Source organism: Nicotiana sylvestris, chromosome 12 (assembly GCF_000393655.2).
Source record: "Nicotiana sylvestris chromosome 12, ASM39365v2, whole genome shotgun sequence".
NCBI classification, from domain to species: Eukaryota; Viridiplantae; Streptophyta; class Magnoliopsida; order Solanales; family Solanaceae; genus Nicotiana; species Nicotiana sylvestris.
Window position 1 is genome coordinate 50,768,738 of NC_091068.1, and position 17,756 is coordinate 50,786,493.

The 17,756-nt window shown below is 40.6% G+C and overlaps 1 protein-coding gene across 1 annotated transcript; it reads right to left on the reverse strand.

Annotated features, from left to right (window-relative positions):
* Positions 1 to 448: 448 nt before the first annotated feature.
* LOC138883019 (uncharacterized) lies at positions 449 to 2,313 on the reverse strand. Its single transcript, XM_070163675.1, has 2 exons — positions 1,407 to 2,313; positions 449 to 1,212 (listed from the first exon to the last, which is right to left on the reverse strand). The coding sequence occupies exons 1-2, from the start codon at positions 2,311 to 2,313 to the stop codon at positions 449 to 451; spliced, it is 1,671 nt and encodes a 556-aa protein (XP_070019776.1).
* Positions 2,314 to 17,756: the final 15,443 nt, after the last annotated feature.

Here is a 17,756-nt window from a genome sequence, read left to right on the forward strand (position 1 = left end):
CAAAGACTAACTCCTAATTGGCTAGTCTCACTCTAGTACGATGTATAAATATTCACAACTTCCCCCTAACCCGCAACCTTAATGCTCAACCTCCACAATTCCCTGTCAAGGGGCATGTCCTCAGTAATCCTAAGTCGCGCCAAGTCCTATCTGATCACCTCTCCCCAATACTTCTTAGGTCTCCCTCTACCTCTCATCGTGCCCACCACAGCCAGTCGCTCACACCTCTCATCGGTGCATCAGTGCTCCTCCTCTGAATATGCCCGAACCATCTGAGTCTTGCTTCTCGCATCTTGTCCTGTATGGGGGCAACGCCCACCTTGTGTCGAATATCTTCATTCCTAATCTTATCCATCCTTTTATGCCCGCACATCTACCTCAACATCCTCATCTCTACTACTTTCATCTTCTGGACGTATGAGTTCTTAACCTGCCAACACTCAGTCCCCTACAACATGGCTGGCCTAACCACTGCTCTATAAAACTTACCTTTTAGTAATGGTGGCATTTTCTTGTCATACAGGACTCCCGATGCTAACCTCCACTTCATCCACCCCACCCCTATACGGTGTGTGACATCCTTGTCGATCTTCCCGATCCCTTGAATAACCGACCCAAGGTACTTGAAACTACCCCTCTTAGGAATGACTTGAGAGTCCAGCCTCACTTTCACTTCCGCTTCCGTCGGCTCGACCCCAAATTTGCACTCGAGGTATTCCATCTTCGTCCTGCTCAACTTGAAACCTTTAGACTCAAGGGCATGTCTCCAGACCTCTAGCCTCTCATTGACGTCACCTCGTGTCTCGTCAATTAGAACTATGTCATCAGCAAATATCATGCACCATGGCACCTCCCCTTGAATATGATGAGTTAGTGCATCCATCACCAGGGCAAATAGGAATGGGCTGAATGCAGACCCTTGGTGTAACCCCGTAACAACCGGAAAATGCCCGGAGTCGCCTCCTACTATCCTAACTCGAGTCTTAGCTCCATTATACATGTCTTTAATCACCCTAATGTAGGCAATCGGGACCCCTTTAACCCCTAAGCAGCTCCATAAGACCTCTCTAGGAACCTTGTCGTATGCTTTCTCCAGATCAATAAACACCATGTGGAGATCCTTCTTCCTATCCTTGTATTGTTCCACCATCCTCCTAATAAGGTGGATAGCTTCTGTGGTAGATCGCCTCGGCATGAATCCGAACTGGTTGTCTGAAATAGACACCGTCCTTCGCACTCTCATTTCTACCACTCTCTCCCAAACTTTCATGGTATGACTCAGTAATTTGATACCTCTATAGTTGTTACAGCTTTGGATATCACCTTTGTTCTTATACAACGGAACCACTGTACTCCACCTCCAGTCTTCAGGCATCCTATTAGTCTTGAATATAACATTAAATAACCCAGTAAGTCATTCCAAGCCTGCTCTACCCACACATTCAATCGGAATTTCGTCTGGCCCAGTAGCTTTCCCCTTCTCGTCTTACGCATTGCCTCCATGACCTCATCGACCTCAATGTCCCTACAATAACTTAATTCATGAGGACTATCGGCATTCCTCAATTCACCTAGTACAATATCCCGATCCCCTTCTTCATTTAGAAGTATATGAAAGTAGGTCTGCCACTTCCTCTTAATCCGGTCATCCCCCATCAAAACTTTGTCGTCATCATATTTTATGCACCTCACTTGGTCTAGGTCCCGATTTGTCCTCTCTCTCACCTTAGCGAGTCGGAATAACTTCTTCTCCCAACCATTATTTTCCATTTCCTCATATAGACGAGAAAAAGCTGTCGTCTTAGCCTCCGTTACTGCCATCTTTGCCTCCTTCCTAGCTACCTTATACCTCTCCATGTTCGCTCTCTTCTCCTCCTCGCCAGTGCTCCCTAATAACCGCAGGTAAGTCGCTTTCTTTGCTTCCATTTTACCTTGGACAACTGCATTCCACCACCAGTCTCTTTTGTGGCCACCGGTGCGGCCCGAGGATATCCCTAACACCTCTCTTGCCGCCTTCCTTATACAGTCCACCGTCGTCGACCATATAGTGTTTGCATTCCCACTACTTCTCCAAGCTCCCATTGTCGATAACCTTCCTTCCAACTCCTGAGATTTATCCTTAGTCATTGCGCTCCACCTAATCCTCGGGCGGCCCCGTACTGACCTAGTCTTCCTCCTTATAATAATACCAATGTCCATCACCAATAGCCTATGTTGTGTTGCAAGTGTCTCACCTGGGATAACCTTGCACTCCTCGCACAACCTTCTGTCGCATCTCTTGAGGAGGAGATAGTCAATTTGAGTCTTCGCCATTGAAATTTGGTAAGTAACCTAATGTTCCTCCCACTTCGAAAAACTTGAGTTTGCAATCACTAGATCGAATGCCTTGGCAAAGTCCAATAGCGAAGTGCCCCCTCTGATCCTCTCCCGAAACCAAAGCCGCCATGCACCTTAGTATAATCACCTGCAGACGACCCAATATGACCATTGAAATCTCCTCATATGAATAACCTCTCAGAAGGCGGAATACTACGAACGATCTCATCCAACCCCTCCCAAAAGCACCTTTTAATCTCCTCTCAAGCTTGTTTGTGGCGCGTACGCGCTAAAGACATTTAAAGTACACTCACCCACCACCAACTTAATAGTCATTAGTCTATCATTCACCCGCCTGACCTCTACCACCGACTCTCTAAGATGGCTATCTACCAGGATACCTACTCCATTCTTACCCCTCAGGACTCCAGAGTACCACAACTTATACACATCCGCATTTTTCGCCTTCGATCCGACCCACCTAGTCTCCTGACATATGCTATATTAATCTTCCTCTTCTGAAGGATCTTCACCAACTCTATAGACTTACTCATTAGTGAACCTATGTTCCATGACCTGATTCTCAACCTATAGGCTCCCTTGCCCCCTCTACCTCCCCTGTCTCCCGACCCAACCCCTGACCCCGGCCCCACACTCTGCCCCACCCAAGGACATGCCCTTATTCTATCATCCCAAACTACAGCCACTACACATACGATAACCTAAAGAAGACTCGCTAGTGCACAACGAATAACGAATCAAACTAGAAGGAAACAAGTGACTACTAGTACACTAGTTGAATGATTGAACTATTGCAAACTAAAGTAACATCAATTTAGATAACACCAAAAGGGAAATAGTAGACCGAGAGGTACCAGCTTCCGAGAATAAAACCTGTGGTTGATTTGCTATACTCGATGTAGTTGTACGTTCACGTACCGCTTTCCACTACCCTATGCTGACACTCGCCCAGGTTGCTCTCCTTTGCTAGTGCTCGTACACCCAACTTGTCTCCAACAACTTCGAGAATTTTTCTGAAAACATAGAAAATACCACGACCCAAAAACCAAAAAGGGGATGTCACCGCTACCACTGGTGTAGCCCCAACAGTAGCAGGGGAAATGTAGGGAAAAGCAGAAAACTACACAAAATTCACCAAGTTCTTTGATAAGCAGCCTTAATATCTTTACTGCTGGCAGATTTAGGGACCCCAAGAGTGGAGTAATAATCAGCGGCAACAACTACCAAAGCGTCATGCCGCGATTTGCTTACTGTACTAGGAGGACAAAAAAGAAGAAAAGGAAACAAATATAAGCTTCTTGTGGGTCCACAAAGGGGTCCCACCGGAGAAGAAATTAGAAGAGGAAAGAAGGAGGAAGCGAGGGACAATGGGAGCGGTCAGAGATAGTAAAGCCGAGAGAAGAAGGGCGGAGAATTAGTAACGACAATAGAAGAATCAGTATTAAAAGACAAGCAAGTTAATAGCACATAAGAAAGGCGTAATCATATATATAGATTTTTAAAAAGAACACACAAGAGATAAAATAAAGACACAACAATATGTAAGAACACAACAATATGTAAGAACACAACAAAGAACAGAGTATAGCAAAACAAGAACGAAAGAACCTGGTTATGTAGTCAATAAGATTACAGTTGCCAAAAAAATGGGGCTCTCCGGAATACTGACTAGAGGTACTTGATCACGTCGGACTGGAGAGGGGTGGTGGTCACCGACAGCTTGGTTGGTCACCCGATGTGGTGTTACCGTTAGGCAGTCAGTGACAATCCTAAATGCCCTATAGACTCTTGCTTATAAGTGTGATGCACAACACACTCATAAACAATACTCTACTAGACACGGCTTGTAGACTCCCTAGGAAAGCACTACTCTGATACCACTTTTGTCACGACCCAAATCAGAGGGCCACGATAGGCACCCGGTACATTACTCAACCGAGTACCAACGTAACGTATCTTTCTTATCACACCATCATGGGTAAATGGTCTATAAGGGCCATCATGATATAACCAGAATAAAACATAAGGGAATGCTAGACATAGTGTGACCCCAACATGATATAGAAACTTATACATGTGATATACGGGCATATAAGGTCGGCATGATTATTTGTATACTCAAAACATAGGCCGACAAGGCCATACAAGTATCCATATACATGACATCTAGCTACAAGCCTCTAAGGGTACATAAACATCATAAAGGTAGGGTCAAGGCCCCGCCATACCAATCAATACATGTCCAAATCTACTGACCAAATAGGCAACTCCGGAGCAAGTGGAGTGCACCAACACCTTCCACTGAGCTGATAGCCTACTAGGAGGATTGTCAACTTGTCTATAAGGACCTGCGGGTATGAAATGCAGCGTCCCCAAGCAAAAGGGATGTGAGTACGAATAAAGTATCGAGTATGTACGGCAGGAAAGCATAAATAAGAATAGTAATGTAAAGTGAGATATAAGAGATAAAATCTGTAGCATCTGAGTGCCTCTGAGGGATACTGACATAAAATGCATGATACATATATATATGCATAAACTTCTAAAAACATACGCTTTTGTGGGCATCATCATCATCATATCGTATCCGGCCTCAAAGAGGACTCAATAAAAATGTACCCGGCCATTATAAGGCCTGGTAGATTCGTACCCGGCCACGTGGAGCTCGGTAAAACCCAACTGATCAGTCGTTGCACAATAGGTGTTGTACCCGGTCGACTATAGCACGGCTCGGTAGAGTAAAAAAGATACTATATATAATGTATGTTGGACTCATGGAATCACGTTCTAAATCTTTCAGAGTGACTTAAGGTCGTTGCACCTTAGATTAACATTATGGACATCCATATTTTCTTATGAACCTCAGTAGGATTCAAGGATCATATGCACTTGCTTAGAATAACTTTATAATGAAACAACAATATGGACAACCTTAGTTGCTAGGAGTAGATCAGTTATGAAATAGCGTATTCATTTCACTGTAGATCATGACAAAAGAAAGAAGGAAGTGCCTTAACATACCTTAAACCTGTTGAGTCCTTAATACCTTCCAAGCAACTCTTCAAACAAGTCGACTCAATCTATCATAGTATAAGGAGATTCAAAATCAATGTTGAGCAAAGGCTAAGTCAGTAACTTAAGCTAGTATCTCATTTGTGCAAATTCAGGCAGCATCTCCCCTGTAATAAGGGCCTCCTCCAATACCATATACCAACAACAACAACCAGAGAAATCCATCAACATATAAATATCAATAACAAGACACCATATAACAATAACAAGTCTAGCAAGCTCCGATTGGAACCGTATAACCTATATCACCCCTTATAGACTTCTTACATTAACTTAACAGTATCATTAACATGATAATGAAGTCATTCATCAATGATTCCATCCTTATACGATATATTTATAACAAAGGAAACAATCATCAACTCCAACTATCTTCAATTACTAACTTTTTTCACTAGTTCATGTCTACTCCAACCATTTAACTTAATCAACATCAAGATAACCTTAAGCACATGCAAGAACACAATACACATACCTCCTACAGTAACTTCAAGTCAAAATCCAAGTTATATTCAGCTTATAAAAACCCTCAATTGCAATACAACACCATAGAAGTGGCTTAAGCTAATCCAAGTATTATCTTGTAGTTTATCATCCTAAAAACATAACCAACATACAAGCAAGATTAAGCACAATTAGTAGGTTGTTACACAATTTCAGCCAAACACAACCCACAACAATCCTCAATGACAACATAACCTCAAAGAGGTGTTGTTCTTCAATATAACTAAGTTTTGATGTTGAAATATGGTGTAATCACCTTGGATCACTTCAAACCCTTGTGGTATCTATTTAGAAGGGTTAGGAGAAGTGTGAAGACGAAGTTGAGTTGAAAATAAGTTAAAAATAGGCTTCCAAATCGTTTATAAAATGAAGTAGGTTGACCACCGCCTAAGTGGGTCCCATTAGGAGCTACTTGCGCAGTCTCACAAAAATGTGAGTATCTCTACTCTAATGTCGTATCGACGAACGGTTTAATGCATTAGAAACTAGACACATAGATCTTCAATTTGGTAGGTAGATCACCCCATAATTCCAAGTATATTTGGAGAAAAGCTCAGCTATATTTGACCTAATTTATAGCAAATTTATGAATGTAACTTGTGATGACCTTTGCCAACTTTTGTTCCACAACTTGCTTGACTTCAAAACGTAGCAAATGATTATCATACGACTAAAATAACTCATAGAGTAACCTCTTTATCATGTTAATAACCCTAGTCTCACCCCAAAGTACATGTTATAACATTCCAAACTTGTCAACTTTCGACGAAACTTATTTTCTTCAATTGGTTTAGCTTCTAAGTTTTCCAACCTTCTTGGTACTCGTTATTCATGATCTTAAATATTTATAACCTCCAAGGTAGCATGAATATCTTATTTGATATGCTTCCAAATATAATCTTATTTCTAAGCTTATATCAATTGACTTATGACATACTTTCATGTATGAAAATATAGGGTGTAACATTTGACTTCTGTCTAGATGACTCAGGAATGGTGTCTTGATATTCCAATAGCTTTGTATGCTGATTTTTAACTTAGGTGTATGTCCGGATGTTGATTTGATATTTTTTGGCAAAAGTTAGAAAGTTAAAATTTTGGAAGGATGAGAGGTTTGACCGAGAGTTGTCTTTATTGATATCAGGTTCAGATTTTGTTCCGGGACTTGTAATAGGTATGTTGTGTCATTTGGGACTAGTGTGTAAACTTTGAGATCATTCGGAGTAGATTTGATATGGTTTGGCATGAGTTTTAGAAGTTGGAAGCTTATTAGTTGTATTGTACTTGAATTGGAGTGTGATTTGTGGTTTTGATGTTGTTCGATATAATTTAAGGCTTCAAGTAGGTCAGTATTGTGTTTAGGACTAGTGGGTATATTTTGACTGGGTCCCGAGGGCCTCAAGTATAATTCGGATGGTTGGCGGAACATGTTTGCACTTAGAGAGATGGCTGAAATTTTTGGTACCTGATGCATTCATAACTGCGATGGTTTTGTCGCAGGTGTGAGGCCGCAGAAGCGGTAGCTTGAACATAGAAAAAAAGGAAGGCTGGACTAAGTTAGGTTCGCAGATGCGGAAGGAGTCTGCAGATGCAGATACGCAGATGTGCGTGAAGGTTTGCAGATACGGACTTTGGCTGGAAGTAGGGAGATCGCAGATGCGTGCATGTTTCCACAAAAGAGGAGGCACTTCTACGAGGAAGGAACTATAAAAGCAAATGTGGCTGGAGGATCAAGAACCGCAAGTGCAGAAGATTTACCGCATGAGCGGGTGCATAGATGCAGGAACCTGACCACAGAAGTGGTAGGTCGGGATTTAAGTTGAGTTCGTAGAAGTATGGTTTTGATCGCAAAATGGGTATTGCAGGTGCAATTTTGGGGGCCGCAGATGCGAGATCGCTAGATTGATTTGATAATCGAGGGTTTCAATGTTTTTCTCATTTTGGGAGTTGTTAAGCTCGGCTAAGGGTGATGTTTGGAGTACGTTTCACCATAATTGAAGAGGTAAGCAACGATTATTCAATTTTGATGGTAGATATTGATTACCCATTGATTATTACACCTAGTTTCTATGAATTTAAGGTGAAATTTGGGGATTTTAGGCTATGATATTGGAAAGTGAGATTTGGTAATTTAGGGGTCGATTTGTGGATGAAATTAGTATGGTTGAATTTGTAATTGAATGGGTGTTCGGAATCTGTGATATTTGTCGGGTTCCAGGGTGCGAGTCCGAGGTTGACTTTGCATATTTGATTCAAGACCTTAGATTGATCATTTGGAATTGTTACCAATAGCTTTTATTGATGATATTAAGTTGTTTTGGCTAGATTCGAGTCGCTCGGAGACCGATTCGCGTGGCAAGAGATCTTTGGATTATTGATTTGCGCATTTTAAGGTAACTAACATATCTAAACTTGGATTTGAGAGTAATTATCCCAGGGAACTACGTTAATGGTGATGTGTTGCGATGACGCACATGCTAGGTAATGGGCGTGTGTGCGTGCACTGGAGTAATCATGATTCGAGTTGATCTTTAGACTTTTTAACTATAATACCTTGTTATATTCGTGTTTTCCCTACTTGTTGGATTATTTAAGTTGTGTTTCATATTATAAATCATGTATAGGCTATGTGGTTACTTGGATTAGACCTAATGAGGCTATTTCTGTTGTTTAAGTTATATGACTTAACTGTACTTATACACTCAGTCTTGAATCTCATTTGCACATCATATCTCATTCTTTGTATATTTTTCATTGGTACATAAGATGTTGTTATTGTTTTTCCATATGTTATACTGTTTGGGCTGAGTGATATGAGATTGTGATCCCTTGAGACTTGAGAGATTGATGACTGAGGTGGGCCTTAAAGCCGTGTTGAGTGTTATTTGGATCGAGTTGTACGCCACAACAGGCCATATTGGCTTTGTTGTTATTTGGATAGGGTTGCACGCCGCAATAGGCCATATTGGCATATGATTAGTGCTTGGGCAGGATCTGCCTCTCCGGAGTCTGACATACCAGCAGTGAGCGCAGACATAGTGAGATACACCTGCTTTAGTGAGGGCCATTGATGTCAGACACCTGTACAGTGCTGAGTGATTGTGTGTCTAATTAACTGGGCTTGTGAGTCAGGCACCTTAAGTATGCTAAGAGTGAGAGTACTTGAGGATATCACTGTGAAATCATTTAACTTTACATGCATATTGACATGTACGCATAGAGATGTACTTTCCTTATGCTAGATGATAAATGAAATATTCTTATCCGTGTTGGGATGTAATTGTTATACTTGAAAGCATGTTTAAATTCATGTAATGTGAATAAGTTGAATATGATAATTTCTTTGAGTTATTTATTGTTACTGCCATCATTTTATCCTGAACTGTTATTGGTTATTGATATTGGTATCTAACTATTTCATTTGAGCTCGTCACTGCTTTCAGCCCAATATTAGGTTTGTTAATTATTGAGTACATGGGATCGGTTGTACTCAACTACACTTTGTACTTTGTGTGTAGATACAGGTACTTTCGGACGTGGTGATTACTAGAGATGTGTCGGTACCAGTACTTGAAAGACTACGAGGTAGCTACTATTATGGCAGACCTTGAAGTTCTCTTTCATTTATTTCATTTTTTACTGTTCTATTATCCAGACAATTGTATTGAGGAATTGGTTTTGTATTTTGATATTCAGTAGTGCTCTTGTACTCGTTGACACTAGATCATTGGGATGATTGTAGTAGTTTTGTTGTTGCTATCTTAGTTATTTCCTGATATTTTTGTTGTTGACTTTATTAAACCATGTTTTATCAAATTTGTAATTATTGTTTGACTGATGGCTTGCCTAGCAATTAGTGTTAGGTACCAGCGCGACTCTAGTGGGGGATGGGTTGTGAAAAAGAAGCTTCCCTCCATAAACATCTCAAATTAATTTAAACTATTTTTTCTAAAAATAAAGTAGTTCAATTGAGTGCACACTTTCGTCTTTCTTTTATTCAACTTTCCAAAATATGCCAAAGAATGCACATCTTAGTTCAAAACTGCAATAACAGAGCAGTGAAAATTTAAGCTTCCATATGTAATCATGCAAATATGAACAAATCAGCCTCTAAAACTTCCTCATAACCCTCTATATCTCAATCAACAATAACACATTATATCCATCTTTTTCCTCAAACAATATTTAGAATTCTCTTCAATCTCACACCATCAAACTGGCAAGATGATTTAAAGTTGATAGGATCTAATGTAGAAGATGATAGGCATCATAATATTCTAAGTATGTTTTACATTTTTTAAGTGTCAAGAGTAACATCCATTTTTCTTCCTGTTATTGTATTTCTATAAATTAGCCAAATAATATTCGTAGTTATGCTAAATGACAAGTGTAGCTCAAATGGTAGAGCACTCGCTTTGCATGTGCGAGGCATGGGGTTCGATCCTCCACATCTCCATTTCCCTAGACACCATATGTAGGAATGCACTTAGTATATTTTTGTTTTTTGTTGTAGTTCTACTCCAATCTCACATCCATATATTGTAAATAATATTGAATATCTCATATTGAAACTATATGAAGTTTAGAACATGAAGAATCAATGTTTCCTTCCCAAACAATACCTACATGTACAATATACAAATGAAAACTTTTATTTTGTGCACCCTGAAATGGGAAGAAAGAAAAATACATGAGCCTAATCAATAAAGAGACTATCTTGTAAATTCTTTAGCTAATTGCTAATATTGTATGTGCACGTTCAATCAACAATGAAATGACTAGCACGACCATCCAGATCAAACGGAAGTACATAGTAATATACCTGCACATAAACGACCACAGTTTGTGACAGTATGATCGTATAATCCTTGATCAACAAGGAAATAAGGGGATCCTTCTACAAACAATTTTGAGGAAAGAAAACGTTTTCTCTCTTTATAAATCATAAAATAACGAAATTAACCAGGAGACATGCGCCAAAAATCCCAAAGAAATGAAGGTTGAGGAGCATTAAAAAAACACAGTGAAGGGGCTACTTTCATCAGTAGTCCCATAAATTTGAATGATTGATAAGATATTGTATCTATCGACAGCTATATTTGGATCCGATCTCTGGCGGTAAGAAGTTTTTGATTAAGTCGTCAATATTCATATCTAAGCTTCAAACTTTTACTCATTTGGTCCATCTCTGATACAAGAATTCGATTAGACTCTTTCAACACTTCCTTTAAAATCCTAAAGAAATTCTTATATAAAGCACTTAAAGATACAAAGATGACAAACAGTCCAAAAATAAGCGAAGGAGAAAACCAGAGAAGGTACAGAGGGTAAAAAGTCGGAGAATAATAAGCAACAAATGAGAAATTTAGAGAAGAAAGAATCAAGAAAATCTAGCAATGAAATTACTATTCTACCCTTGGTCGACCTCCACTTTGCTCTTCTATATAATATAAGAATAGAAATATGTGGGCCATATTAAAATCTCTAGAAGAGACGATAAAATTCTAATATTTTCTCACTTGGCCCACATATTAAAGTCAATTAATCTTTTATGAATGATAAACACAATAATATGGCCATAGAGTTTATCACTTAACTAAAGTTTATGCAATAATAACCATAACAACTCGGCTGGTCGTTTGGAGTATTGTAGTCCGGTCCCTCTATTTAATGTTTATTCAATGTTCGTTTATTGTTATGTGACTTGACGGGTTGGTTGGTTTGTTTTCGGAGATATTTCAGAATGGATTAGGACACTTAGTCCCAAGGTTGGAAGCCTAAGTTGAAAAAGTTGGCCGAATATTGCCTTATATGTAAATGACTCCGGAATAGAGTTTTGATGGTTCTGATAGCTCTATATGATAATTTTGGACTTAGGAGTATGTCCGAATATTGATTTGAAGATCCGTAGGTCGTTTTAGCTTGAATTGGTGAAAGTTGAAGGTTTGTAAAGTGGTAAAGTTTGACTGAGAGTTGACTTTATTGTTATCGGGCTCGAATTTTGGTTGCCATTTATGACTTGTGTACAAAACTAAGGTCAATTGGAGTTAATTTGGTGTGTTTCAGCATTAGTTTTAAAAGTTGGGAGTTTAATAGTTCATTAGGTTTGAATTGGGGTGTGATTTGTGTTTTCGATGTTGTTTGATTTGATTTGAGGGTCCGACTAATTTCTGATAATGTTTTAGGAAGTGTTGGTATATTTGGATGGGGTCCCGGGGGCCTCGGGTGAGATTCAGATTAACTGCGCATTGAGTTTGGCCTTGTAGAGTTACTGAAATTTCTGGTATCTGGTTTCCTCTTATGCGATCGTGTGAAGGGGGTCGCAATCACGTAGGGTGGGTGCTATGCGTTCATGATCCTATATATGCAATCACGAAGCTTTGGTTAGTTGTGCATCGCGAATGTGGGTGTTGGGGCTTGTCCGTGAAGAAGGAAGGGGAAGTCCGGGAAGCCCACACATTTGTTCTTCGTGATTGTATGTGAGAGTCCACGATCACGTATGTCTAAGTATCTGTGCATCGTGTTCGCAACTGGAGGTCCGCATAGACCATTTCTGAGGGCAGTAAGCTTTGTTCTTCGCAATCTCATGGGTATTCAAAATCAAGGGTTTTGTCCCATTTTTCATATTTTGAGCAAGAGACCTTGGTTTTGGGCGATTTTTGAAGGTATTTTCACAAATTTAATTGAGTTAAGTGATTCTAATTTGAATTTGATTAATATACATTAATATATCATTATTTTTACTATTTAATTAGTGTTTTGGGCTGGAAAATTTGGGAAAAAATTGTGAAAACTTCATAAGTTATGTTTTGAGGATTTGAAAGGTGTTTGGGGTCGGAATTGGATGATTTTGTATGGTTGGACTCATTATTGAATGGGTATTCGGATTTTGTGAATTTTGTCGAATTCCGAGATGTGGTCCTGGGGTTGAATTTTTGGGTTGACTTTTTTATTTTGGTTAAAGAACTTAGCTTTATCGTATGGAATCGATTCATATTGATTGTATTAAGTTATTTGTGGCTAGATTAGAGTCGTTTGGAGGACGATTAGCGAGGTAAGGGCTTGTTGGAGTTGTGATTTGCGCGTTTTGAGATAAGTAACACTTCTAAACTTGGTATTGAGGGTATGAATCTCTGAACTACGTATTATGTGTTTGGTGTTGAGGTGATGCACATGCTAGGTGACGGGCGTATGGGTGTGCATCGTGGTAATTGTGACTCGGTCGATTCTGTGGTACTGTGTAGTTAACAAATCTTGTTGCTATTCATGTAATCCCTACGTGTTAGAGTAATTGAGTTCCGATCCATGTTAGAAATCATTCTTAGTTTATATGCTTATTCTGTCGAGACAAATTGAGGTCATTTTTGTTATTGAGTTATTTGCTTAAATTGCAATTATGTACTCAGTCATATTCTTCATATGCATATCGTATATTAGTCTTTGTTATCATTTATTGTTACATTATATTATCATTGTTTGGGCTGATTTACATGAGATTTGTAAGACCGAGAGACTAGCAAGATAGATGACTGAGTTGGAGCCTGAGGGCCGGATTGTGAGTGATATTTATGGGATCGAGTTGCACGCCACAACAGGTTTTATTGATTCTTTATGGGATCGGACTGCATGTCGCAACAAGTTTTCTTTATTCATTATGGGATCGGGTTGCATGCCGCAGCAGGCCATGATTGGCTTATATTAGCGCTTGGGCAGGATTCGCTCCTCCAGAGTCTAACATACCAACAGTGAGTGCATGTACTGTACAGTGAGTGATGAGCGGGAGTGTGAGACGGTGAGATTGAGTACTCTAAGAGTGTGAGTACATGAGTTTATCACTGTGATGCATTACATATGACATGCACATTTGACATGTAGACATAGAGATGTAACATTCCTCGTATCAGTTATACTTTACATATTTTATCAGTGTTGAGCTTAAATTGTTAAATTTAAAAGCGTGTCTCCATTTTTGTACTATGTATGAATTGATCATGGAATTTCTTTGAGTTATTACTGTCATTTCCCGTTACATTTGTATTGTTATCATCTGGATTTGGATTGTACCTTTCTGAGCTCGTCACTACTTTTAGTCCAAGGTTAGTCCTATTACTTATTGAGTACATTGGGTCAGTTGTACTCATACAACACTCTGTACTTCGTGTGCAAATCCAGGTTCATCTAGACCTAGTGGTTGCTAGACTTGGAGCAATATCTGCTTGGATATTTTTGATGTAGCTGTTATGGCATCTGTAGACCTCAACTCTCCTTCTTTTCAGTTTATTTATCACTGTTCTATCTTTCCAGACAGTTGTATTAGAAGTTTTGACTGTGTTGACACTGAGTAGCTCATGTACTCGATGACACCCGAATTTTAGGGGATTTTGTAGTTGAGTCGCAGTTGTTCTTATTGGTTATTTATGAGATATTTCACTGTTAAACTAATTACATCATGTTTTTAATTTAAAATGCATAATTATTTTGTGATTGTTAGCTTGCCTAGTATTGTAATAGGCACCATCACGACATATTGAGATTTGGGTCATGAAAAGTTGGTATCAAAGCCTAGGTTACTTAGGTCTACAAGTCATGAGAAGGTTTGGTAGAGTCATGCGGATCGGTACGGAGACATTTGTACTTATCTTCGAGAGGCTACCAAACCATTAGGAAACTTCACTTTCTTGTATTCTTGTCATACGGATTTGTTGATTCCGGAAACTAAACTTCTATTTTTCTATTCTCTCACAGATGGTGAGGACACGTGCTACCAGATCGGGAGGATAGCCACCAGTACCACTAGCTAGGCCCGCGAGAGGCCGAGGCCGCGATAGAGGCCGAGGTGTAGCTCGTACAGCAGCTAGAGTAGCACCCGTGGAGCCACTAGTTAGTCTTGCCCATGAGCAAATACTAGATGTGGTTGAGCCGGTGGGACTAGCTCAGGTACCAGTTGTGCCCATTATGATTCCAAGCCTTCAGGAGGCTTTGGCCCATATATTGACTGTATGCACTAGCCTTGCTCATGCGGTTTCAGTTTGCAGGCCGGGGGAGGTACTTAGACTCCCGCCACCCGTACTCTAAAGCAGGTTGTTCCGGGACTTCAGACACCGGGGGTACTACCAGCCCAGCTGGCTGAAGTTTCTTAGACCCAGGTGGGTCTACCTATGAGTGGCGAGGAGCAGAAGAGGCTAAAGCGGTTTGGGAGGCTCAGGCCTCCAGCATTCAGTGGGGTTGAGTCAGAGGATGCTCAGGATTCCTTTGATAGGCGCCAGTGGATTCTTCGTACAACGGCTATTCTGGAAACTAGTAGAGTCTCATTTACTACTTTTCAGTTGTTGGGGGCAGCCTTCACATGGTGGGAGGCCTATAAGTTGAGTAGGCCAGCCGGCGCTGCACCACTTATGTGGCATGAGTTCTCAGTTCTCTTCTTAGAGAAGTTTGTTCCATAGACCCGCATGGAGGAGTTGTGTAGGCAATTCGAGCAGCTATGCCAGGAGGGTATGTTAGTGACCTAGTATGAGATGATATTGTCAGAGTTGTCTCGTCACGCGATCTGGTTGGTTCCCACAGAGAGGGAGAGGATTAGGAGGTTCATTGATGACCTCAACTATGGACTGCTCTTCGTCATGACTCGGGAGATTGTATCAGGTGCTATGTTCGATGAGGTGATTGATATTTCTAGGCGGCTAGAGAAGGTTCATAGTTAGGAGAGTAAGGAGAGGGAGTCCAAGAGGCCTCGTGGTTCGGGTGATTTTAGCGGTGTTTCTTCTGGAGGACAGGCCCACCACAGCAGGGGTCGTCCTTATAGGCCCACTTCGATGGCTCGTACGGTTCGTCGTGGTGCATCAGCTAGCCATGGTTCATATAGTGCTCGTCTGGGTTAGTCATCTCTTAGTGTCCTCCTAGCTCAGAGTTCATCTCATGCTCCATTAGTTCATGGTTCATCTATACTAGGTCTTTCTAGTAGTTATTCTGGTTCTCATGGTCCGATTCAATACCAGCCACCATTGACAAATCAGGGTTGCTTTGAGTGTGGAGAGTTTGATCATATGAAGAGGCATTGTCCCCGTCTTTTGGGAGGTCCAGTCCAATAGAGAGTTCAGGCTATGACTTCAGCACCAGTTACTTCACCACCCGCTCAGCCAGCTTGGGGTGGGGCCCAGGCAGCTAGAGGTTTCCCTAGAGGTGGAGGCTGATCAGGTGGTGATCAATCTCGATGTTATGCTTTCCCTGCCAGTCTAGAGGCTGTTGCTTCAGACGTAGTGATCATATGTATTGTTTCAATGTGCCACATGGATGCTTCCATATTATTTGACCTTAATTCCACTTATTCATATGTATCATCGTATTTTGCTCATTATTTGGATATGCCACATGAGTCCTTAGTTTCTCTTGTTCATGTATCTATAACGGTCGGCGATTCTGTTATTGTAGACCAAGCGTATCGGTCGTGTGTGGTGACTATTTAGGGATTGCAGACGAGAGTTGATCTCTTATTGCTTAGTATGGTTGATTTTGACGTGATTATGGGCATGGATTGTTCATCCACATGTCATGCTATTCTTGATTTTCACGCTAAGACCATGACGTTGGCGATGGCTGAGTTACCTAGGATCAAGTGGAGAGGTTCTCTGGACTATGTTCCCAGTAGAGTAATTTCATATCTGAAGGCCCAATAGATGGTTGGGAAGGGTGTTTGGCATATTTGGCTTTTGTGAGGGATATTGGTGCTGATACTCCTACCATTGATTATGTTCCTATAGTGCGAGACTTTTTGGATGTGTTTCCTGCAGACTTATTGGGCATGCCACTCAACATGGACATTGATTTTGGTATTGTCTTAGTGTCGGGCACTCAGGCCATTTCTATTCCTCTGTATCGTATGACACCAACAGAGTAGAAGGAATTAAAATAGCAGCTTTAGAAGCTTCTTGATAAAGGGCTCATCAGGCCTAGTGTGTCGCTTTGGGGTACACCAATTTTGTTTGTAAAGAAGAAGGATGGTACTATACGGATGTGCATTGACTATAGGCAGTTGAACAAAGTTATAATTATGAACAAGTATTCTTTGTCGAACATTGATGACTTATTTGACCAGCTTCAGGGAGCTAGAGTATTCTCTAAGATTGATTTGAGGTCTGGGTATCACCAGTTGAAGATTCGGGACTCTGATATTATGAAGACGGTATTCAGTATCCATTATGGTTACTACGAGTTCTTTGAGATGTCTTTTGGGCTGACCAATGCCCCCACAACATTCATGCATATGATGAATAGTGTATTCCAACCATATCTTGATTCGTTTTTTACAATATTTATTGATGATATCCCGGTGTACTCACGTAGCGAGGAGGAGCATGCACAACATCTGAGGATTGTACTATAGATATTGAGCGAGGAGAAGCTTTATGCTAAGTTCTCCAAGTGTGAGTTTTGTCTCAGCTCGGTGGCGTTCTTAGGACACGTGGTGTCCAGTGAGAGGATCAAAGTGGATCAAAAGAAGATTGAGGAGGTTCAGAGTTGTCCTAGACCGTCTTCAGCTACTAAGATTCGGAGTTTTCTTGTCTTGGTCGGATATTATTGATGTTTCGTGGAGGGTTTCTCGTCCACTACAGCGCCTTTGACCAGGTTGAGCCACAAGGGTGCCCCATTAAGGTGGTTTGATGAGTGTGAGGAGAGCTTTTAGAATCTCAAGACTGTTTTGACCACAGCTCCAATTCTAATTTTGCTTTCAATATCGGGTTCTTATAAGTGTATTGTGATGCTTCTTGAATTAGTATTATGTGTGCCTTGATGCAGGAGTGTAGAGTGTTTGCTTATGCTTCACACCGGTTGAAGCCTCATGATAA